At 50.1% G+C, this 23522-nt stretch overlaps 1 protein-coding gene across 5 annotated transcripts in view; it reads left to right on the top strand.

The window, feature by feature from the left end:
* The window catches only part of arfgap2 (ADP-ribosylation factor GTPase activating protein 2), a 72462-nt gene that overhangs the window by 32756 nt on the left and 16184 nt on the right, over positions 1–23522 (top strand). For 4 of the 5 annotated variants that reach the window (XM_072518734.1, XM_072518731.1, XM_072518732.1 and 1 more), the window contains 4 exons: positions 3273–3391; positions 11788–11919; positions 14654–14779; positions 23246–23386. In XM_072518734.1, coding sequence (XP_072374835.1) covers positions 3273–3391; positions 11788–11919; positions 14654–14779; positions 23246–23386 — 518 coding nt within the window. The remainder of the gene's footprint in view (positions 1–3272; positions 3392–11787; positions 11920–14653; positions 14780–23245; positions 23387–23522) is intronic. The other variant, XM_072518733.1, reaches the window with a different exon arrangement.

Raw genomic sequence — 23522 nt, 5'->3', positions numbered from 1 at the left:
AATGTTCAGACTGGAGTCCAGTTACTAGTGGTGTACCACAAGGATCTGTTTTGGGGCCACTGCTGTTTGTCATTTTTATAAATGACCTGGAGGAGGGCGTAGAAGGACGGGTGAGTAAATTTGCAGATGACACTAAAGTCGGTGGCGTTGTGGACAGTGCGGAAGGATGTTACAAGTTACAGAGAGACATAGATAAGCTGCAGCGCTGGGCTGAGAGGTGGCAAATGGAGTTTAATGCAGAAAAATGTGAGGTGATTCATTTTGGAAGGAATAACAGGAAGACAGAGTACTGGGCTAATGGTAAGATTCTTGGCAGTGTAGATGAGCAGAGACATCTCGGTGTCTATATACATAGATCCCTGAAAGTTGCCACCCAGGTTGCGAGGGTTGTTAAGAAGGCGTACGGTGTGTTAGCTTTTATTGGTAGAGGGATTGTGTTTCGGAGCCATGAGGTCATGTTGTGGCTGTACAAAACTCTGGTGTGGCCGCATTTGGAGTTTTGAGTGCAATACGCCGCATTATAGGAAGGATGTGGAAGCATTGGAAAGGGTGCAGAGGAGATTTACCAGAATGTTGCCTGGCGAGTCCACTACTATTGCAGGCAGGGCATTCCACGCCCTTACTACTCTGTGTAAAGAACCTACCTCTGACATCTGTCTTATATCTATCTCCCCTCAATTTAAAGCTATGTCCCCTCGCGCTGGACATCACCATCTGAGGAAAAATGCTCTCACTGTCCACTCTATCCAATCCTCTGATAGGGAGCAGCTGTTCCCCTCCCCTTAGTTAAAAGATCAGTCATGAGGAGACACAAGTTCAAGGTGAGGGGCAGGAGATTTAGGGTGGATTTGAGGAAAAACCTTTTTACCCAGCCTGGGAGGCTGGTAGAGGCGGGTTGCCTCACATCCTTTAAAAAGTACCTGGATGGGCACTTGACACGCCATAACATTCAAGGCACTGGGTCAAGTGCTGGTAAATGGGATTAGGTAGGTGGGTCAGGTGTTTTTCATGTGTCGGTGCTGACTTGATGGGCTGAAGGGCTTCTTTGTGAGTCTGCGACTGAGACGACTGACCAACAGCCGCAACCAACTTCCTTTGTGCCAAGTATGACTAACCAGCAGAGAGTTTTCCCTCTGATTCTCATTGACTCCAGATTTGCTAGGGCTCAAAAAAGAGGGTTGCTAGGGCTCCTTGATGCCATACTCCAGTGGTTCTTAAAGAGTATGCCATGAAGACCTCCAAAGTGTACCATGAAAAAATATTCAAACTGATTCAAAATTCATGTAAATAAACTGAAGCCAACCTTTGTGGTTGGCATCGCCAAGACCTGATGAACCTTGGGCTTGAAAGAGCTGCACATGTGTGGTTTAGATTTTTTATGTTGGTCAGGATTGTGCGCATGACCAAAGAGATTTGGAGCTGAAGATAAAGGTCTTATGCACGACTCAAAAAGGGCACAAAAACCCTGGGAGAAGCAAGAGAGACATGGAGAATTTAAAAAACCAAGAGAGAGGACTTGGAGAAGTTAGAAACAAAGTTCTCAGTAAGGGAAGAAGGCAGAAAAAAGAGGAGGTGTGCATCAAAATCTTTTTATAGTGTAGAGGTGTGCCATGACAAAATGTTGAGAACCACCGCCATACTCGATCATACTTGGGCAGCAAGGTAGCACAGTGGTTAGCACTGTGGCTTCACAGCTCCAGGTTTGATTCCCGGCTCGGGCCACTGTCTGTGTGGAGTCTGCACGTTCTCCCCGTGTCTGCGGGGTTCCCTCCGGGTGCTCCGGTTTCCTTCCACAGTCCAAAGATGTGCAGGTTAGGTGGATTGGCCATGATAAATTGCCCTTTGCGTCCAAAAAGGTTAGGAGAGGTTACTGTGTTACCAGGATGGGGTAGAGGTGTGGGCTAGGTGGGGTGGTCTTTCCAAGGGTTGGTGCAGACTCGATGGGCCGAATGGCCTCCTTTTGCACTGTAAATTCTAAAATGTTCTATAAATGCTGCCTTGATGTCAAGGACAGTCACTGTCACCTCACCCCTGGCATTCAGCTCTTTTGTCCATGTTTGAACCAAGTATGCAGCTACAGCAAGTAATTGGGAAAGTTAATAGAATGTTATTATTTATTGTAAGAGGAATTGAATACAAAAGTTGGGAGGTTCTGCATCAGTTGTACAGGGCACTATTGAGACCACATGGAGTATTGTGGACAGTATTGATCTCCTTATTTAAGGAAGGATGAAAGTATGTTGGAAGCAGTTCAGAGAAGGTTTACTGTACTAATACCAGGAATGGGCAGGTTGTCTGATGAGGAAAGGTTGGAGAGATTAGATTTATATCCACTGGAGTTTAGAAGAGTAAGAGGCCACTTGATTGAAACCTTTAAGATTCTGAGGGGTATTGACAGGGTGAATGTGTTGAGGATGTTTCCTCTTGTGGGGAATTCTAGAACTAGGGGTCACTGTTTAAAAATAAGGGGTCACCTATTTACGACTGAGATGAGGAGAATTATTTTCTTCAGAGGGTGTTGAGTCTCTGGAATTCTCTTTCTCAAAAGGCATTGGGAGCAAAATCTTTGAATGTTTTTGAGGCAGAGCTGGATAGACTCTTGATTAACAAGGGGGTGAGAGGTTATTGGGGTGGGCAGGAAGGTGGGATTGAAGTTACAATCAGTCATGATATTGAAAGGTGGAGCAGCCTTTTTGTTTCCAATTAAGGGGCGATTTAGCGTGGCCAATCCACCTACCCTGCACATTTTTGGGTTGTAGGGGTGAGACCCAAGCAGACATGGGGAGAATGTGCAAACTCCGGAGGGTCAGTCACCCAGGATCGAACCCAGGTCCTCGGTATCGTGAGGCAGCAGTGCTAACCACTGCACCATGGCGCCACCCTAAATGGCAGAGCAACCTTGAGGGACCGAGTGGCCTGCTCCTAATGCGTATGTTTGTCTGTATTGCCTCTTCCTAGCCCTTCTGCCAAGTTGCATCACCTCGCCCTTCTCTGTATTCATTCCATTTGCCCCTTATCTGCCTGTTTTGCTAGCATGTGAATGTCCTGTTGCAGTTGTCTGGCATTCTCCTTAATGTCTGCCGTACCTCCAAGCTTTGCCTCATCAGTAAATTTTGGAAATTTGCTCTGTATTCCAATATCCAAGTTATTTAAGTTTATATAATCATAAAAACCAGTGGTCCTAACGCTGACCCTATGAGAACACCACTGTTTACCATCCTCCAATCATACATGCCATCGAGTCTTGAGCCCGTATTCTGCTCTGCTTCCAGCTGGGTGCTCAGAAGGTCAGCGGCCAGAGCTTCAATGAGATCGAGCGACAGGCACAGGTGGCGGAGAAAATGATGGAGCAGCAGACGGCCGAGGCCAGGAAATGGGCTGAGGAGTCAATGTGAGTATTCCCCAGGACCAGAGCACAAATGGATTCCGTAATATTTTAGCCATGATGTGGAGATGCCGGCGTTGGACTGGGGTGGGCACAGTAAGAAGTCTTACAACACCAGGTTAAAGTCCAACAGGTTTGTTTTGAATCACTAGCTTTTGGAGCACAGCACATTCACCTGAGGAAAGAGCAGTGCTCCGAAAGCTAGTGATTTGAAACAAACCTGTTGGACTTAAACCTGGTGTTGTAAGACTTCTTAATATTTTAGGGCAGTCCCTGAACTGAGCTTTTCTGGGCTGTGCACGGTTTTGGAAGGAACGTGATGAACCACAAGAATAAACCTGGAGTGATTTTCACTCTCTGCACTCCCACCACAATCCTCACCCAGCCCAATTTCCAACACCGTTTCTAATTGATATGAAAAATTCAGTAGGTCTGACAGCAACTATGGAGAGAAACCGCGAACCGGATCTTCCACAAAGTGGCACTCTCCATTGGATTGCTTCGCCGACTGCACTTTTCTACACTCCAACACAGCACTACGTTTCTGGCCAGCTCCTCTGAGCCTGGCTTCTCCAGAAATGTGGAACATACAATCCATCAGAGAACTCCATCGCACTGGAATAGCATTGGGGGAAGATTGGACGTGTCCCTCTTTCTGGTACCAGCTGCCGTAAGTTAAGTTTATATGTCTATGGTCAGTGTTAGTGATTGGGGAGCCTGTTGGGATGTATCGGGTGGCAGGTCTAAAGGGATAGTCAGGTGGGGTCACAGGGTAGTCAGATGGTGGGGTCAAGAGGGGTGGTCGGGGTTATGTGGTTAGGAAGGCTTATCGAGGTTTCCGGTTGCGGCTATGCGGAGCTAAGCCGCACAAATCGGCAGCTCCCGCGAAGACGGACTTTCGGGCTCGATAAAAGAGCCCCAACGGGACTTTTCACACAGCCAACCCATGGGGAAGAGAGGAGAGAGGTCCCCCACTAACCTGTATGGACCCGACCCGCAGCGAAACGGCCAAAAAAATGGCACTGGAGCAGCAGGAGAAGAAGGGTAAAATAAACAAAATGGCGGCGGCCGGGGACAAAGAAGAGATGCAAGAATTCACCAAGCGCTGCTTCGAGGAGCTGCGCAAGGAAATGGTGGCGCCTATGCTGGCAATAATTGAAGGACTTGGGGCAACCCAGAAAGCCCACGAGGTGAAGATCCAGGACAAAGTGAGTGAAAATGAGGACGAGCTCTTGGGCCTGGCGGTGAAAGTGGAGCGACACGAGGCGCTACACAAGACGTGGGCGGGAAGACTGGAATACCTGGAGAACAGGTCGAGGAGAAACAATTTGAGGATCCTGGGTCTCCCAGAAGGAGTGGAGGGGGCCGATGCCATGGCATATGTGGGCACAATGATCGGGGCGCTGATGGACGCGGAGGCCCCCCCGGGGTTGCTGGAGCTGGAAGGGGCGCACCGGGTGCTGGCGAGGAAGCCCAAAGCAAACGAGCCGCCAAGGGCGATGGTGGTGAGATTTCACCGGTTCACAGACAGAGAGGATCCTGAAATGGGCCAAGAAGGAGCGGAGCAGCAAGTGGGACAATGCTGAGATTAGAATATACCCGGACTGGAGCACGGAGGTCGCTAAGCGGAGAGCGGGTTTCAACCGGGCCAAAGCGGTGCTGCATCGGAAAGGAGTGAAATTTGGAATGTTGCAGCCAGTGCGACTGTGGGTCACGTATAACGGCCAACACCACTACTTTGAAACGCCTGAAGAGGCGTGGACCTTTATATTAGCTGAAAAGTTGGACTCTAATTGAGGGTTTGTGAGGGTTGAAGTATGATGGCGGTTGTATATAGGGGGGCAAGCACGCGCATGGAATGTTATATGGGCTGGGGACGAGAGCCCCTCCAATCCGGCTGATAACGTGGAACGTGAGGGGCCTGAATGGACCGGTGAAGAGGGCTCGAGTGTTCGCACACTTGAAGGGACTGAAGGTAGATGTGGCTATGCTCCAAGAGACACCTGAAGGTGGCGGGCCAGGTTAGGTTAAGAAGGGGATGGGTAGGACAGGTATTTCACTCGGGACTGGACGCGAAAAACAGAGGAGTGGCAATTCTGGTGGGAAAACGTGTCATTTGAGGCCAAGACTATCGTAGCGGACAATGGAGGGAGATACGTGATGGTGAGTGGTAGGTTGCAAGGGACATGGGTGGTGTTGGTAAATGTATACGCCCCGAACTGGGATGATGCTGGATTTATGAAGCGCATGTTGGGGCGCATCCCGGACCTGGAGGTAGGAGGACTGATAATGGGAGGGGACTTTAAACACAGTGCTGGATCCAGCACTAGACCGCTCCAGATCAAGGACGGGAAAGAGGCCGGCGGCGGCCAGGGTGCACAGGGGGTTTATGGACCAGATGGGGGGGAGTGGACCCATGGCGGTTTGCAAGACCGCAGGCCAGGGAATTTTCTTTCTTCTCCCACGTGCCCAAGGCATACTCCCGGATAGACTTCTTTGTTCTGGGTAGGGCGCTCATCCAGAGGGTGGAGGGGACTGAGTATTCGGCCATAGCCGTTTCGGACCATGCCCCGCACTGGGTGGAAGTGGGGCTGGGAGAGGAGAGGGACCAACGCCCGCTGTGGCGGTTGGATGTGGGACTGTTGGCAGATGAGGTGGTGTGTGGTAAGGTAAGGGGGTGCATTGAAAGGTACTTGGAGGCCAACGACAACGGGGAGGTGCGAGTGGGGGTGGTATGGGAGGCGTTGAAGGCGGTGATCAGGGGAGAGCTAATCTCCATCAGGGCTCATAGGGAGAAGACAGAGGGCAGGGAAAGGGAGAGGTTAGTGGGGGAGATTTTGTGAGTGGACAAGAGATACGCAGAGGCCCCGGAGGAAAGATTACTTGGGGAAAGGCGACGGCTCCAGACGGAGTTTGACCTGTTGACCACGGGGAAGGCGGAGGCACAGTGGAGGAAGGTGCAGGGAACGACTTACGAGTACGGGGAAAAGGCCAGTCGGATGCTGGCACACCAGCTCTGTAAGAGGGCGGCAGCGAGGGAAATAGGGGGAGTCAAAGATGGTGGAGGAGCCATGTCCCAGAGTGCAACGGAAATAAGCAAGGTATCCCAGCCCCCAGGGGGGAGAAGAGGGGATGGGAAGATTCCTGGACCAACTGCGGTTCCCGAGGGCGGAGGAGCAAGAGGTGGCTGGTTTGGGGGCACCAATTTGGTTGGAGGAGCTGAGTAAGGGTTTGGGGAGCATGCAGGCGGGGAAGGCCCCGGGGCCGGACGGGTTCCCGGTGGAGTTCTATAAAAGGTATGCGGACCTGTTGGCCCCGCCATTAGTGAGGACCTTTAACGAGGCAAGAAAGGAGGGGTCCTGCCCCCGACAATGTCGGAGGCGACAATTTCCTTGATTCTGAAGCGAGACAAGGACCCACTGCAATGTGGATCGTACAGGCCGATTTCGCTCCTTAATGTTGATGCTAAGCTATTGGCAAAAGTGCTGGCCACGAGGATTGAGGACCGTGTCCCGGGGGTGATACATGAGGACCAGACGGGATTTGTAAAGGGCAGGCAATTAAATACGAATGTGCGGCGGCTCTTAAACGTGATAATGATGCCATCGGAGGAGGGAGAGGCGGAGATAGTGGCAGCCATGGACGCGGAAAAGGCCTTTGACCTAGTTGAGTGGGAGTACCTCTGGGAGGTGTTGCGTAGGTTTGGGTTCGGGGGAGGGTTAATTAGCTAGGTTAAGCTCCTTTACAGCGCCCCGGTGGCAAGTGTGGTGATGAACCGGCGGAGGTCAGAGTACTTTCGGCTGTACCGAGGAACGAGGCAGGGGTGCCCTCTGTCTCCCCCTGTTGTTTGCATTGGTGATCGAACCCTTGGCCATATCACTGAGGGAGTCTAATAAATGGAGGGGGGTGGTCCGCGGGGGGAAGAGCATCGGGTGTCGCTATACGCGGACGACCTGCTGCTGTACGTGGCGGACCCAATGGAGGGGATGGTGGAGGTCATGCAGACTTTGAGGGAGTTTGGGGAGTTCTCGAGCTATAAGCTCAATGTAGGGAAGAGCGAGCTTTTTGTACTACAGGCAGGGGACCAGGAAAGAGGGATAGGGGACCTACCACTGAGGAGGGCGGAGGGGAGTTTTCGGTATCTAGGGATCCAGATAGCCAGGAGCTGGGGGGCCCTACACAAACTGAATCTGACGAGGTTGGTGGACCAAATGGAGGTGGACTTCAAAAGATGGGACATGTTGCCGCTCTCGTTGGCGGGTAGAGTGCAGTCGGTAAAAATGGTGGTCCTTCCGAGGTTTTTGTTTGTGTTCCAGTGCCTCCCCATCGTGATCACCAAAGGCTTTTTCAAGAGAGTAGGTAGGAGTATTATGGGGTTTGTGTGGGCGAACAAAACCCCGAGGGTAAGGAGAGGGTTCCTGGAGCGCAGTAGGGACCGAGGAGGGCTGGCGCTGCCAAACCTAGGGAGCTACTACTGGGCAGCAAACGTGGCGATGATCCGTAAGTGGGTCATGGAGGTAGAGGGGGCGGCATGGAAGAGGATGGAGATGGCGTCCTGCAAAGGAACGAGCTTGGGGGCGCTCTCGCCATCAAAGTACACCACGAGTCCGGTGGTAGCGGCAGAGTTAAGGATCTGGGGCCAGTGGAGACGGCATAGGGGTGCAGTGGGAGCCTCGGTGTGGTCCCCGATCAGGGGTAACCACCGGTTTGTCCCGGGGAAGATGGACGGGGGCTTCCAGAGCTGGCACTGGGCGGGGATTAGAAGAATGGGGGACCTGTTCATCGACGGGACATTTGCGAGCCTAGGGGCACTGGAGAAGTTTGAGCTACCCCCGGGAAATGCATTCAGATATATGCAGGTGAGTGCTTTTGTGAGGCGACAGGTCAGCTAATTCCCGCTGCTCCCGACACAGGAAATTCAAGACAGGGTGATCTCGGGTGTATGGGTCGGGGAGGGCAAGGTTTCGGCAATACACCAAGAGATGAAAGAAGAGGGGGAAGCGCTAGCAGAAGAGTTGAAGGGTAAATGGGAGGAGGAGCTGGGGGAGGAGATCGAGGAAGGTTTGTGGGCTGATGCCCTGGGTAGGGTCAATTCCTCCTCCTCATGTGCCAGGCTCAGCCTGATACAATTTAAGGTGGTTCACAGAGCGCACTTGACGGGGGCGAGGTTGAGTAGGTTCTTTGGGGTAGAGGACAGACGTGGAAGGTGTTCAGGGAGTCCGGCGAACCATGTCCATATGTTTTGGTCATGCCCGGCACTGGAGGGGTTCTGGAGAGGAGTGGCGGGAGCAATATCTCAGGTGGTGAAAGTCCGGGTCAAGCCAAGCTGGGGGCTAGCAATATTTGGAGTAGTGGATGAGCCGGGAGTGCAGGAGGCGAAAGAGGACGGCATTCTGGCCTTTGTGTCCCTAGTAGCCCGGCGTAGGATCTTGCTAATGTGGAAGGAGGCGAAGCCCCCTAGTGTGGAGGCCTGGACAAACGACATGGCTGGGTTCATAAAGTTAGAAAGGATTAAGTTTGCCTTAAGGGGGTCTGCGCAGGGGTTCTACAGGCGGTGGCAACCGTTCCTAGACTACCTCGCGGAGCGTTAGAGGAAGGTCGGTCAGCAGCAGCAGCAACCCTGGGGGGGCGGGGGGAGGATGGAACGAGAGATTGCTTGAGGGGACGGATGAGCTGGGGATAACATGGAGGGTGGGGGAAACTGGCACGAACTGGCGAGAGCCAGTGTATAAAGCTCTGTAAATATATCATCTTACCATGTATATATCTTGCTCAGGGCGATTTTGTGTTATTTTGTTACGGGGGGTGGGGGGGGTTTATTGTTTGTAAGGGGAAAAAATTGTTTTGTTTTGTTAAAAAACTTCAATAAATATATATATTTTTTTAAAAGTAAGGCTTATCGAGGGCAGCACGGTGGCGCAGTGGTTAGCACTGGGACTGCGGCGCTGAGGACCCGAGTTCGAATCCCGGCCCTGGGTCACTGTCCGTGTGGAGTTTGCACATTCTCCCCGTGTCTGCATGGGTTTCACCCCCACAACCCAAAAGATGTGCAGGTTAGTTGGATTGGCCACGCTAAATTGCCCCTTAATTGGGAAAAAAAAATAATTGGGTACTCTAAATTTATTTAACAAGAGGAAGGCTAGTCGAGGAAGGTGGTGGTCGGGGGATAGCCTAGGGGTTCAAGTGGGAGTTGGGGTATCTGTGTGAGTGACTGGCAGGGGTCAGTTCTCTAGTTACCCAGGAGTTGGATTAGGATTTTTCTGTGTAACATTTCTTGGGTACATTTGTCGGAACTGTCCAAAGTCTCCAACTCTAGCTCAGTTGGACATGTTCAGAGGGAGTGGGGGCCAACAATCCCGAGACAGGGAGATCTGGGTCACAGTTAAAATTGCAGATCGTGACCTTATATCAGAACTTTTCAAACTGGGTGTTTGTGTTGTTAGCCTCATTTCTGGTTATTTCTCATTCCCAGAGAGGTCAATGCGCTTTACTGAGGTCACAGGAGAGAGGTACTAGGGTCAGTTTGTAAAATACTTCATACAACCAGTCACCTTAAATCCGTGTCGTTTGGTTACTGATCCTTCTTTCAGTGGGAAGCTTTTCTCCTTTTTAACTCTATTACATCCTTCATTATTTTTAACACCTCAACGACATCTCCCCTTAACCTTCTGTGCTCTGAGGAGAGCCATCCCAGCTTCTCAGTCTCTCATAGAATCAAAGTATGGCCCATTGTATTGGTACCAGCTCTCTATAAGAGGCGTTCACCTGCCCCCACCACACTGTCCGACAGAACATTCCAGATCCTAACCACTCGCTGTGTGAACCTGCCTCCACCACACTGTCCGACAGAACATTCCAGATCCTAACCACTCGCTGTGTGAACCTGCCTCCACCACACTGTCCGACAGAACATTCCAGATCCAAACCACTCGCTGTGTGAACCTGCCCCCACCACTCTGTCAGACAGAACATTCCAGATCGTAACCACTCGCTGTGTGAATCTGCCTCCACCACACTGTCCGACAGAACATTCCAGATCCTAACCATTCGCTGTGTGAACCTGCCTCCACCACACACTCAGACAGAACATTCCAGATCCTAACCACTCGCTGTGTGAACCTGCCTCCACCACACTGTCCGACAGAACATTCCAGATCCTAACCACTCGCTGTGTGAATCTGCCTCCACCACACTGTCCGACAGAACATTCCAGATCCTAACCACTCGCTGTGTGAACCTGCCTCCACCACACTGACTGACAGAACATTCCAGATCCAAATCACTCGCTGTGTGAATCTGCCTTCACCACACTGTCCGACAAAACATTCCAGATCCTAACCAATCGTTGTGTGAAAAAAGCTCCCCCTCACGTTGTCATAGAACATAGAAAAATACAGCACAGAACAGGCCCTTCGACCCACGATGTTGTGCCGAACTTTTGTCCTAAATTAAGAACAAATTAATCTACACCCCATCATTCTACCGTAATCCATGTACCTATCCAATAGCCGCTTGAAGGTTCCTAATGTTCCCGACTCGACTACTTCCACAGGCAGTGCATTCATTGCCCCCACTACTCTCTGGGTAAAGAACCTACCTCTGACACACCAATGACATTGTCATTGCATCTGACATCCCAAATGACATTGTCATTGCATCTCTCGCCGGGGGAGGCAGTGGCATGTGGTATTTATGCTGGACTAGTATTCCAGAGACCCAGGACAATGACCTTGGACCCTGGGTTCGAATGCTACCAGAGCAGATGTCCGCTGATTACCATGAAGCGATTGTCAATTGTTATAAAAACCCATATGGTTCACTAATGTCTTTTCGGGAAAGAAATTTGCTGTCCTTACCCAGTCTGGCCTACCTGTGTCTCCAGCCCCACAGCAATGTGGTTGACACTTAAATGCCCTCCGGGGTGGGCAATAAATGCTGGCCCAGCGATGTCTGAATCCCATGAATGAATTTATTGTAAAACTACTTTAAATCAACGTCCTCTGGTTCTCGATCCTTGCACCAAAGGTTTTCTCCCTATCTGTGCAAACCCCTCATGATATTGAAAATCTCGATCAAATCCCCACTGAACCTTCTGCTAGTCCTAACTTCTCAAATCTATCCATATAACTGAAGCTCCTCAGCCTCATTGAATAAATCTCTTCAGCCCCCTCTGTATGGCTTGACATTCCCCCTTTAAAGTGTGCTGTCCAGAATTGCACCTGATATTTGGATGCTTGGTCAATCTATAAATGTTGGTAAATGTTACATTACAGCTGTAGGGCTCTATCATCATGTAGTACTTTTTAATGTTTGCCTCACTGTGGGGAGATGCTGCTTGACTGGCTGTCACTTCCCATCCTTCCATTATTTTCTATCCCATTTCTCTCTCACTTCTTACGCAGTGTCACCTCCATGCGCCTGGCTTACCAAGAGCTTCAGATCGATCGTAAAATGGAGGAGAAGAGGCTGCAGAATCTGGAGGGTCAGAAACGACAGCAGGCGGAGCGACTTGGAATGGGCCTGGGTGGCAGGGGGTACGTGAATGCGTCTGGGTGAATTTTACCGGGGTTTTGCCAGGGTGGCATGGGACCCGGGGTGGGGGGGTGGAAGTGGAACTTTGCCAAGAATTGGGGTGGGAGGGTAATGGACCTTAGCTGGGGCGGCTGGGAGGTGGTAATCGGGCTTTACGGGGAGGGGAGAAATGCATCTTTGCGGGAGTGTGAGGAGGAGAACAGTCCTTTAACGGGGAATGTGGGAGCATTCCTTTACCGGAGAGTATGGGGAGGAAAACATTCCTTTACCAGGGGAGCATGAGGAGGAGAACAGTCCTTTACAGGGGAGGGTGAGGATTGTTACGACACTCTGGGCGAGTTTGTGGTTTATTCCAGTCCCACAAGGCCCGGAGTCCCAACATAAGTCAAATAACCAATAATCTGCATAAAGGTTTTCAGATATTTGGCCCTCAATAGCTCCAATGGCGTGCAGACACCAGGGGCGGAGAATCGCCGGGGGTCGGCGTGAATCCCGCCCCCGCCGGCTGCCAAATTCTCTGGCGCCGATCGGAGATTCTCTGACCTGCAATGGGCCGAAGTCCCGTTCGTTCTATGCAGGTCCCGCCAGCGTAAATTGGAGTAGGTCCCTTACCGGCGGGACCTGGCAGCGCGGGCGGGCTCCGGGGTCCTGGGGGGGGATGCGGGGCTATCTGGCCCCGGGGGGGGGGGGGTGCCCCCACGGTGGCTTGGCCCGCGATCGGGGCCCACCGATCCGCGGGCGGGCCTGTACCGTGGGGGCACTCTATTCCTACGCGCCGGCCGTGTAAGCCTCCGCGATGGCCGACGCGTAGGTGAACCCTCCCTGCGCATGCACAGGGATGATGTCAGCTGACGCTCCTGCACATGCGCAGACCCGCGCCGGCCGGTGGAGTCCCATCGGCCCCGGATGGCGCGGCGCAAAAGGCCTTCCACGCCGGCTGGCGGGGCGCCAACCACTCCGGGGCGGGCCTAACCCCTGAAGGTGCGGAGGATTCAGCACCTTTGGGGCGGCCCGACGCCAGAGTGGTTCACGCCACTCCGCCCCGCCGGGTACGGGAGAATCCCGCCCCAGATTTGTAAGTAAACCACAAAAGAACTGTTTATTTACAACAAGAGAAGAGATAAACATGTAATGCCAATAATCGAACAATGGTCTGATAATATAATTATTTCCCCCCCTTCACTGTCCCACCGTCTACTCACAGACACAGTGGGAAGGGAAAGATTAAAATAATGGGATTAAATGATGAGAGATGTGTACTTTGCTGCTGAGATTGTAGTCTTGGCAGTTGGCAATCTTCTCGGGATGCGAAGTGTTGAAACCACCAGCTGATTTGGACCTTCTAGCTGAAACCTTCAAGCCGGATTCTCAAGCTTTGGGCTCCCCTCTGGGGAGACACTTTAACTTGTGTTGACCTCGGCCTCACCACAGAAGATGCACTTCAGGTATGTCCAGTTGCTTATCGGACAGTTAACTGGCTAACAGTTTGTCTCAGTTAAACAGAGTATCAGAGCAGCAGCTTTCACGAGGTCTTAGAGGGATCTGGTAACTTTACAGGGTTAGGAATCTGGAAAGTTCTCCCCCAGCTCTGTCTTCAGGCTTTAAATACTCACTGGCTGCTCAATTTACCTGGAGTGAGTTCCAGCCGAGGTATCAGAGAGAGAGATTCACCCTTTCTAAGATCAAACTCAAACCCACACAGACAAAGTCACACAGCAAGGAACTTTCCAGAACAATCCGCATCAATTATTTGCCAGGTCCAGAGATTTCAATGGAGCCGATTGGCTGCTGGGCAAGTTCATCACAATTGGACATCACTGGACCATGCAAAAACACATTGTACCCGGGGGGGGGGGGGGGGGGGAGGTGTTCATGGACCAGTCTAAATGCTGCATTCTACTGGGGAGTTTGGGATACTGTAGAAGCCAGCAGAACAGAAAATAAAGAAATTACACCAGGAAAGCAAGGTTTAAATATGGGGATCCTTCCAGGATAAGAACATCCCTTTACCGGGGAGTGTGAGGAGAACATTCCTTTACCCGGGAGCGTGGTGGGAGGAATGGGCCTTTACTGGAGAATATGGGTAGTCTCTGATCAAGAAGAGAATACACTAGGGAACAGTTATTTCCCCCATGCCTTTGTTTAATTGGAAAAGGGACAATGACTGGACATGTTCTTCCTGTATGCAGATGTCAGAGGCCTGTGTCTGAGTAGATAAATTAATAAATTCTCAAGTGAATGCAGCACATAGAGAGCCCAACTGATAATCTTTTATAAATTTAGAATATCCAATTAAGGGGCAATTTAAAGTGGCCAATCCATCTAACCTGCACATCTTTGGGTTGTGGGGGTGAAACCCACACAGACATGGAGAGGAAGTGCAAACTCCACACAGACGGTGACCCAGACCCGGAATCGAACCTGGGACCTCAGCTTCCTGAGGCAGCAGTGCTAACCACTGTGCCGCCTCGAACTGATAATCTTAAATGGGTTGGCAATGGAATTTTGAGCATATTCCAGGTTGGTCAAGTGCTGTTCGGTTGTGGAAACACATCTAATGTAGAGATGATGGTTTAGGTTTTGCACGCACAGGCTGGTTGATTACGGTCAGTGGACTGCCATGTTCGAACCGGCCAAACGGATGTACTATTTGACATTGGTTGTAGGACCTGTACAACCTGCATCAAGTGATTTGACTCATTCCAATGAACAGTCTACATTTCCTTCTCTTTCCAGCCCAGTCGCCCACTCAGTCCTGACGGAAATGCAAACCATCGAACAGGAGAGCCCAGTGTTAGCCAAATCATCCCGCTCAAAACTCGACATGTTGGAGGAAGCTGCGTTTGCGTCAGGCCCACCAATGTATGTCCTGTTTATTAATGTCTTTACCTGTTTTAGAATATGCACAGATTCGATATATACTGTCAGTACAACATCCCATAATCTATCCATAATCTAAACATCTCAAACTAATTTTTTCGTAGCTTGACTCCACACTCCCTCCTCTTGTCCAGTCACTTCCAACCTACATTTGTGATTCCTCCGATGCCCTACATCATGACATCCAGTTCCTCGGCCCTAACCGCCGCCTCTTTACCACGGATGTCCAATTCCTCTATACCTCCATTCCCCACCAGGATGGTCTGAAGGCTCTCCGCTTCTTCCTCGAACAGAGGCCTGAACAATACCCATCCATCAACACTCCTACATATGGCTGAACCTGTCCTCTCACTCAACAATTTCTCCTTTAACATGGCTCATTTCCTCCAAACTAAAGGTGTGGCTGTGGGTACCCACATGGGTCCCAGTTTTGGGGTATGTGGAAATTCCTTGTTCCTACTCCGGACCCGTCCTACAACTCTTATCGATACATCGACGACTGATTCGGTGCCGCTTCATGTTCCCGTTTGAACCTGGAAAAATTGATTAATTTTGCTTACAATTTCCACCCCTCTATCACTGTCTCCAACGGTCCATCTCTTACACTTCCCTTCCCTTCCTTGACCTTTCTATTTCAATTTCTGGGAACACACTGTCCACTAATATTCATTACAAACCCACCTAATATTCATTACAAACCCACCAACTCCCACAGCTACCTCGACTACAGTTCTTCACACCCACATCCTTTAAGGACTCCATTCCACTCTCTCAGTTCCTTCGTCTCCGTCGCATCTGTTCTGATGATACCACTTAACAAAACAGTGCTACTGACATGTCTTTATTCTTCTTTAATCATGGTTTCCCACCCACTGTGGTCGACAGGGCTCTCCGTGTCTGACCCATCTCCCGCACCTCTGCCTTCACCCCTCTGCTCTGTCTCCGAACCAGGCTGGGTCCCCATTGTCCTCACTTTTTACCCCACCAGCCTCCGCATTCGAAGAATCATCCTTCACCAGTTCCAGCATGATTCCACCACCAAACACATCTTCCCCTCTCTCCCCCTGTCAGCATTTCGCAGGGACCGTTCCCTCCGGGTTACCCTGGTCCACTCCTCCACCACCACCAACACCTCACCCTCTTTCCACGGCACCTTCCCATGCAACCACAGAAGTTGTAACACCTGTCCCTTTACCTCCTCCCTGTTCACCATCTCAGACCCTAAACACTCTTTTCAAGTGAGGCAGCGCTTCACGTGCACCTCCTTCAATCTGGTCTGTTGCATTCACTGCTCCCAATGCTGTCTACTCTACATTGGAGAGACTAAACGCAGAACACTTTGCAGAACACCTCCGGTCTGTCAGCAAGCAGGACCCAGACCTTCCTGGCGCTGCCATTTCAACCCACCGTCCTGCTCTCACATTCACATGTCTGCCCTTGGCCTGCTGCAATGTTCCAGTGAAGCCCAGTGCAAACTGGAGGAACAGCACCTCATCTTCCGAAGAGGCACATTACAGCCTTCCGGATGTAACATTGAATTCAACAACTTCAGACTGTAAACTCTCTCTTCCACCTTCACCCCATTTTTATTTCTATCAATTTATTTTCATTTCTTCCATCGATCCGTTTTTCTCTCTCCATTTTCCCCCCAACCCATCCCACCCCACTTGGGACAAATGTTCCTAGTTGTCCTTTGACACACTGCTCATCTTTGTTCTGCCATTCACACATTCTAAGCTCTTTAATACTAATGTCAGTACCTGTCTTGGTCTTAATCACCTCATTTACATTACTTTTGTCTTCTGTCCTCGACATCTTTGTCAATCTCCACATTGCTGGCCCCCTTTCCAGCAACCCCCCCTCCCAAACACACACACACACACACACACACACACAACAGTATAAATCTGACCCCGTTTCCAGTTCTCTCCAGCTTTGACAAAGAGTCACCCAGACTCGAAACGTTAGCTCCCTTCTCTCTCTCTCAGCAGATGCTGTCAGACCTGCTGATATTGTCCTGTATTTTCTGGTTTTGTTTCAGATTCCAGCATTTGCAGTAATTTGCTTTTACCATGTAATCTATACTGTTCCCATACTTACTGTCAGTATACCACCCTGTCATCTATACTGTTCCCATATATACTGTCAGTATACCACCCTGTCATCTATACTGTTCCCATATATACTGTCAGTATACTACCCTGTCATCTATACTGTTCCAATATATACTGTCAGTATACCACCCTGTCATCTATACTGTTCCCATATATACTGTCAGTATACCACCCTGTCACCTATACTGTTCCCATATATACTGTCAGTATACCACCCTGTCATCTATACCGTTCCCATATATACTGTCAGTATACCACCCTGTCAACTATACTGTTCCCATATATACTGTTAGTACACCACCCTGTCATCTACAGCAGTGTTTTAAAGTTTTTTCCCGGGACCCACTTTTGCCAACCAACCTGCCTTTGCAACCCACGCCGGCCGGCACAACATGCCAGTCGACCTTGGCGACACACCTTTAATGTGAAGGGGGAGCCTGCTTGGTCCTCACAATCTCATTTGAATCAAGTTCAAAGGAGCAGAGGGTAATCGCATATCAGATGCAGACTTCAACCAGTTCCCTTGTGCCATCTGCATCTTTATGAAAACAGAAAATCCAACCTTCTACATGTAAGTCGTCGTGAAGTGCAATAGCAACAGAATGCTTGTTTTACTCAGCACTGGATGCTCCTGAGAGATGCTACTCTAAAATGCTGACTGCCTCATGGGCTTTTAGCATGTTTTTAGTGTGGTATCTTAAGTCAGGTACAGCAGTGTCGTCTTTTAATTTGGAGTCAGCTGTAAGTTAATAACTGATTCTGGGGTCTCAACCTCAAAAGAAATATTTCATCCACCACCTCTTTCAAAATTTGAAATTTCTCCTCTCATTTGCCAGTACTTCCCTGCATACAACACACACAGGCTTGGCATCCTTATTTACATTGACACAATTGACAAAACCATAACTTAAATCATTTTTATACTGCGCCAACTTATCTTTAAATTTCCCCCCCCCGGGTGGCTCCGACCTATACAATCTCTCTTAAAACTTCTCAAACATGCTATTAATCTGATTCGGAGCCACCACAAACTTCCCTGCCCTATCCCACACCTGAACAAATTCCCTCCCCGTTGCCTCCCTCTGAAGCTGGCCTGCCAACATGCGCCCTTTCCCTCCATATTTGTAAACTGCTCCTCTTGCCCACCTCAATTGGCGCACCGCCTTCCTTGTGGACAGCCGGTTAAATCTCGCTTGAAACTCCTTCCTCCTTTCCAACTTCGCTGGATCCCCGTCTTCTGCATAACTCCTGTCTACCTCCAGCATCTCATCTATTAACCTTTGTCGCTCCACCCTCTCCTACGTATCCACCTTTGCCTTAAACAAGATCACCTCCCCCCTCACCACCGCCTTTAGAGTTTCCCAAACCACCGCCTGCGAAACCTCCCGCGTACAATTGAACCCCACATATTCCTCGATTACATTCCCAATCTTATCACAGAACCCTGGGTTCCCCAACAGCCCCACATCTAATCTCCACCCGGCTTCTCCACTGCCCCCCTCTCCAACATCATATCCACCCAATGCGGCGCATGTTCCGATATCGCAATTGCCGAGTATTCTGACCCCATAACCTCTGCCTTGGTACCTGGGACTTCGATGTTGGGGCATTTCGGAGACATGGATAGAGCAGGGACAGGAATGGTTGTTGCAGGTGCCGGGGTTTAGATATTTCAGTAAGCTCAGGGAAGGTGGTAAAAGAGGGGGAGGGGTGGCATTGTTAGTCAAGGACAGTATTAAGGTGGCAGAAAGGATGTTTGATGAGGACTCGTCGACTGAGGTAGTATGGGCTGAGGTTAGAAACAGGAAAGGAGAGGTCACTCTGTTAGGGGTTTTCTATAGGGCTCCGAAAAGTTCCAGAGATGTAGAGGAAAGGATTGCAAAGATGATTCTGGATAGGAGCGAAAGCAACAGGGTAGTTGTTATGGGGGACTTTAACTTTCCAAATATTGACTGGAAACGCTATAGTTCGAGTACTTCAGATGGGTCCGTTTTTGTCCAATGTGTGCAGGAGGGTTTCCTGACACAGTATGTAGATAGGCCAACGAGAGGCGAGGCCATATTGGATTTGGTACTGGGTAATGAACCAGGACCGGTGTTAGATTTGGAGGTAGGTGAGCACTTTGGTGATAGTGACCACAATTCGATTACGTTTACTTTAGTGATGGAAAGGGATAGGTATATACCGCAGGGCAAGAGTTATATCTGGGGGAAAGGCAATTATGATGCGATGAGGCAAGACTTAGGATGCATCGGATGGAGAGGAAAACTACAGGGGATGGGCACAATTGAAATTTGGAGCTTGTTCAAGGAACAGCTACTGCGTGTCCTTGATAAGTATGTACCTGTCAGGCAGGGAGGAAGTGGTCGAGCAAGGGAACCGTGGTTTACTAAAGCAGTCAAAACACTTGTCAAGAGGAAGAAGGAGGCTTATGTAAAGATGAGACATGAAGGTTCAGTTAGGGCACACAAGAGTTACAAGTTAGCTAGGAAGGACCTAAAGAGAGAGCTTAGAGAAGAGCCAGGAGGGGACATGAGAAGTCTTTGGCAGGTAGGATCAAGGATAACCCTAAAGCTTTCTATAGATATGTCAGGAATAAACGAATGACTAGAGTAAGAGAAGGGCCAGTCAAGGACAGTAGTGGGAAGTTATGCTTGGAGTCCGAGGAGATAGGAGAGGTGCTAAATGAATATTTTTCGTCAGTATTCACACAGGAAAAAGACAATGTTGTCGAGGAGAATACTGAGATTCAGGCTACTAGACTAGAAGGGCTTGATGTTCATAAGGAGGAGGTGTTAGTAAATCTGGAAAGTGTGAAAATAGATAAGTCCCCTGGGCCGGATGGGATTTATCCTAGGATTCTCTGGGAAGCTAGGGAGGAGATTGCTGAGCCTTTGGCTTTGATCTTTAAGTCATCTTTGTCTACAGGAATAGTGCCAGAAGTCTGGAAGATAGCAAATGTTGTCCCCTTGTTCAAGAAGGGGAGTAGAGACAACCCCGGTAACTATAGACCAGTGAGCCTTACTTCTGTTGTGGGCAAAATCTTGGAAAGGATCATCAGAGATAGGATGTATAATTATTTGGAAAGGAATAATTTGGTTAGATAGTCAACACGGTTTTGTGAAGGGTAGGTCGTGCCCCACAAACCTTATTGAATTCTTTGAGAAGGTGACCAAACAGGTGGATGAGGGTAAAGCAGTTGATGTGGTGTATATGGATTTCAGTAAAGCGTTTGATAACGTTCCCCGCGGTAGGCTACTGCAGAAAATACGGAGGCATGGGATTCAGGGTGATTTAGCAGTTTGGATCAGAAATTGGCTAGCTGGAAGAAGACAAAGGGTGGTGGTTGATGGGAAATGTTCAAACTGGAGCCCAGTTACTAGTGGTGCACCACAAGGATCTGTTTTGGGGCCACTGCTATTTGTCATTTTTATAAATGACCTGGCGGAGGGCGTAGAAGGATGGGTGAGTAAATTTGCAGGTGATACTAAAGTCGGTGGAGTTGTGGACAGTGCGGAAGGATGTTACAAGTTACAGAGGGACATAGATAAGCTGCAGCACTGGGCTGAGAGGTGGCAAATGGAGTTTAATGCAGAAAAGTGTGAGGTGATTCATTTTGGAAGGAATAACAGGAAGACAGAATACTGGGCTAATGGTAAGATTCTTGGCAGTGTGGATGAGCAGAGAGATCTCGGTGTCCATGTACGTAGATCCCTGAAAGTTGCCACCCAGGTTGAGGGGGTTGTTAAGAAGGCGTACGGTGTGTTAGCTTTTATTGGTAGAGGGATATAGTTTCGGAACCATGAGGTCATGTTGCAGCTGTACAAAACTCTGGTACTGCCGCATTTGGAGTATTACGTGCAATTCTGGTCGCTGCATAATAGGAAGGATGTGGAAGCATTGGAAAGGGTGCAGAGGAGGTTTACCAGAATGTTGTCTGGTATGGAGGGAAGATATTATGAGGAAAGGCTGAGGGACTGTACTGCGCTGTAATGTTCTATGTTCTGCCAACAGCGCCTTCCCCACCGCAAAAAAGTCAATTTGCGAATGAATCTTGTGAACAGAGGGGAAAAAAAGGGTACTCCCGCTCCCCCAGGTGCAGAAACCTCCAAGAGTCCACTCCTCCCATTTCCGCCATTAGTCCAGCCAACGCCATGGACCCCCCCTGACGGGAGAAGCGAGCGCGTCCGCGACCTGTCCAATCTCGGCTCATGCACCATGTTCCAGTTCCCATCCGCTATCAATTCGTGCGAATCCAAGTCGGGGATGGCCCCACACACCACCTTCACAAATCCCAGATCATCCTAGTTGGGACCATACACGCGTACCAGCGCCACCAGCCTCCCTTTCAATGCCCCTGTCGCTATCACTTACCTGCCTTCCTGGTCTGCAACCACTTTCCCCATCTGGAACCGTACTCCTGCTAACCAGGATCGCTACCCCTCAAGCTCTACCATCAAATCCCGAATGAAACACATGGCTGACCCAGCCCTTTCTAAGCATCGCCTGGTCCTTCACCCTCAAGTGAGACCCCTGCAGCATCGCCACATCGGCCTTCAAACCTTTCAGATGCGCCACCACCCTTGATCTCCTGACTGGGCCACCCAACCCCTTCATGTGACTATCCTAACCGGGGGTGTCTAGGCCCATAAAAACCTGCTCGCCAGGCTCCAATGTCCGCAGCCCCTCTCCCCACTTCACCTCCGTTCACTAGCCAATTGAATTTAGCTAGCGCAGGGGCCCCCAAGGATTCCCCTCCCCTCCCGCCCTGTCCCAGTAAAACAATCAAACCCAAACATAAAATAACATTAAACCGTCACAACAAAAAATAACAATCAAAAAACTTAAATTCTACAGCAGCGTGAAGTAAATAAAGAACAATTTAGGTCAAAAAATAACACATTTACACACTCCCCCAGCTCACCATTCACAGTCCTCTTCAGTTCCAGTCTTCACTTCTGCCCCAGGCCTTCTTCCTTCACGAACGCCTCCACCAAAATCTCTGGCGTTGTAGGTCACCCTCGGCTTCACTGGATACACCACACCACATTGCACCCCTCTGTTGTATAATGCTGTCTTAACTCGGCCGAAAGCCGCTCGCTCCTTGCCAGATCCACTGTCAGGTCCTGGTATATGCGAACACCAGCACCATCCCACTGCACCTCCCGCTTCTGCTTCGCCCAGTTCAACAGCTTCTGCTTCATGTGGTACTTGTGAAAGCACATGAGCACTGCCTTTGGCAGCTCGGTTAACTTTGGCTCCGGCCTCAGTGACCGATGAGCTCAGTCCAGTTCATACCGGGAGGGCTTCTCACCCTCCCCCATCAGTTCCGCCAACATCTTGGCGAAGTACTCTTGTCGGCCTCGGGCCCTCCACCCCCTTGGGCAAGCCCACAATCCTCACATTTTGCTGCCTCGAGCGGTTCGCCAGATCCTCCAGCTTTGCTCGAAGCTACTTATTGGCCTTGACCACCCTCCGCAGCTCATCCCCCATCGAGGTGAGCTGATCGCTGTGCTGCGACATGGCCTCCTCCACTCCCTTCATCCTCTCGCTCTGCTCCCTCACCTCGGCCGGCTTCACCACAGCCACCCTCACCGGGGCAACTGCCTCCTACACCAACGTCTTCAAAGCTGCCACATCTCCTTCCTCAACACCTCCATGTGCTTGGCAAACTGCTTCTCCAGCTCCAAAGACATCACTCAGTCATCCTCTCTGCTGTGAACAGTGTGGCCCCACCCGACAGCTCAGCCTCCGCCATCTTGCCAGCTCCCGGGCTGGCCCTTTCACTCGACAGTGAACACTCACTCCCTCCCTTCACGGCTGATTTTCTTAATCATTTTGACATCCTTTGCCTTCCTTGTAAAGTCTTTCAATCAATCATTCGCAAATTGCCCCCAGGACCGGACTTTAAATCTCCTAAAAGCACGCCTCAGGCTGGAGCCACCCAGCATGTGACTTCCCTCTACATGCCTCCACCGGAAGTCTGGATTCTGGTCTTTGTTAAGAGATGAGGAGAGCACAAAATAAAGGAAGTCATTTTCCCCCTTTTCAAAATATTTGTCAGGTCTCTGCTGATGTCCAATTCTGAGCACTAAATTTCAGAAAGGATTGTGTTTTTAAAAATTTGTTCATGACATGTATTTGTTGCTCATCCTTAATTGCCGTTGAGAGCAGTTAGGAGTCAACCACATTGCTGTGGGTCTGGAGTCACATGTCAACTGAGCTAAACCAGCCTCCTGATTTTGGGACTAGTACACTACCATGAACCCTGTGTAAAAGGCAGCCTCGATGGACCGCCAAGCTGAGTAGTAACTCTGTTGTGTGTTATCCACAGGTATAGGGATCACCCCTTTGCAGTGGGTGAGGGCTTTTGCTCACACTGGCAGATGGACAGTGAACATCGCTTGACGCTAGAGAGGGAGCAGCCCAAGGAACTGGACATCAGCATCTCCAGCAGTCAGCCAGCAGCTGAGCGGTCAGTTTTCTTATTCCTTTTTTCAGAATTATGTAACCCTTGCCACTCCGTGTTTGTGCGCATGGTTTCCCATGCGCCCTAACGGTCGTTAGGGCAGCACGGTAGCATTGTGGATAGCACAATTGCTTCACAGCTC

Source organism: Scyliorhinus torazame, chromosome 10 (assembly GCF_047496885.1).
Source record: "Scyliorhinus torazame isolate Kashiwa2021f chromosome 10, sScyTor2.1, whole genome shotgun sequence".
Taxonomy (NCBI): Eukaryota; Metazoa; Chordata; class Chondrichthyes; order Carcharhiniformes; family Scyliorhinidae; genus Scyliorhinus; species Scyliorhinus torazame.
The sequence above is the reverse complement of the archived record's forward strand: the minus strand, read 5'-3'. Positions and strand labels throughout refer to the sequence as shown.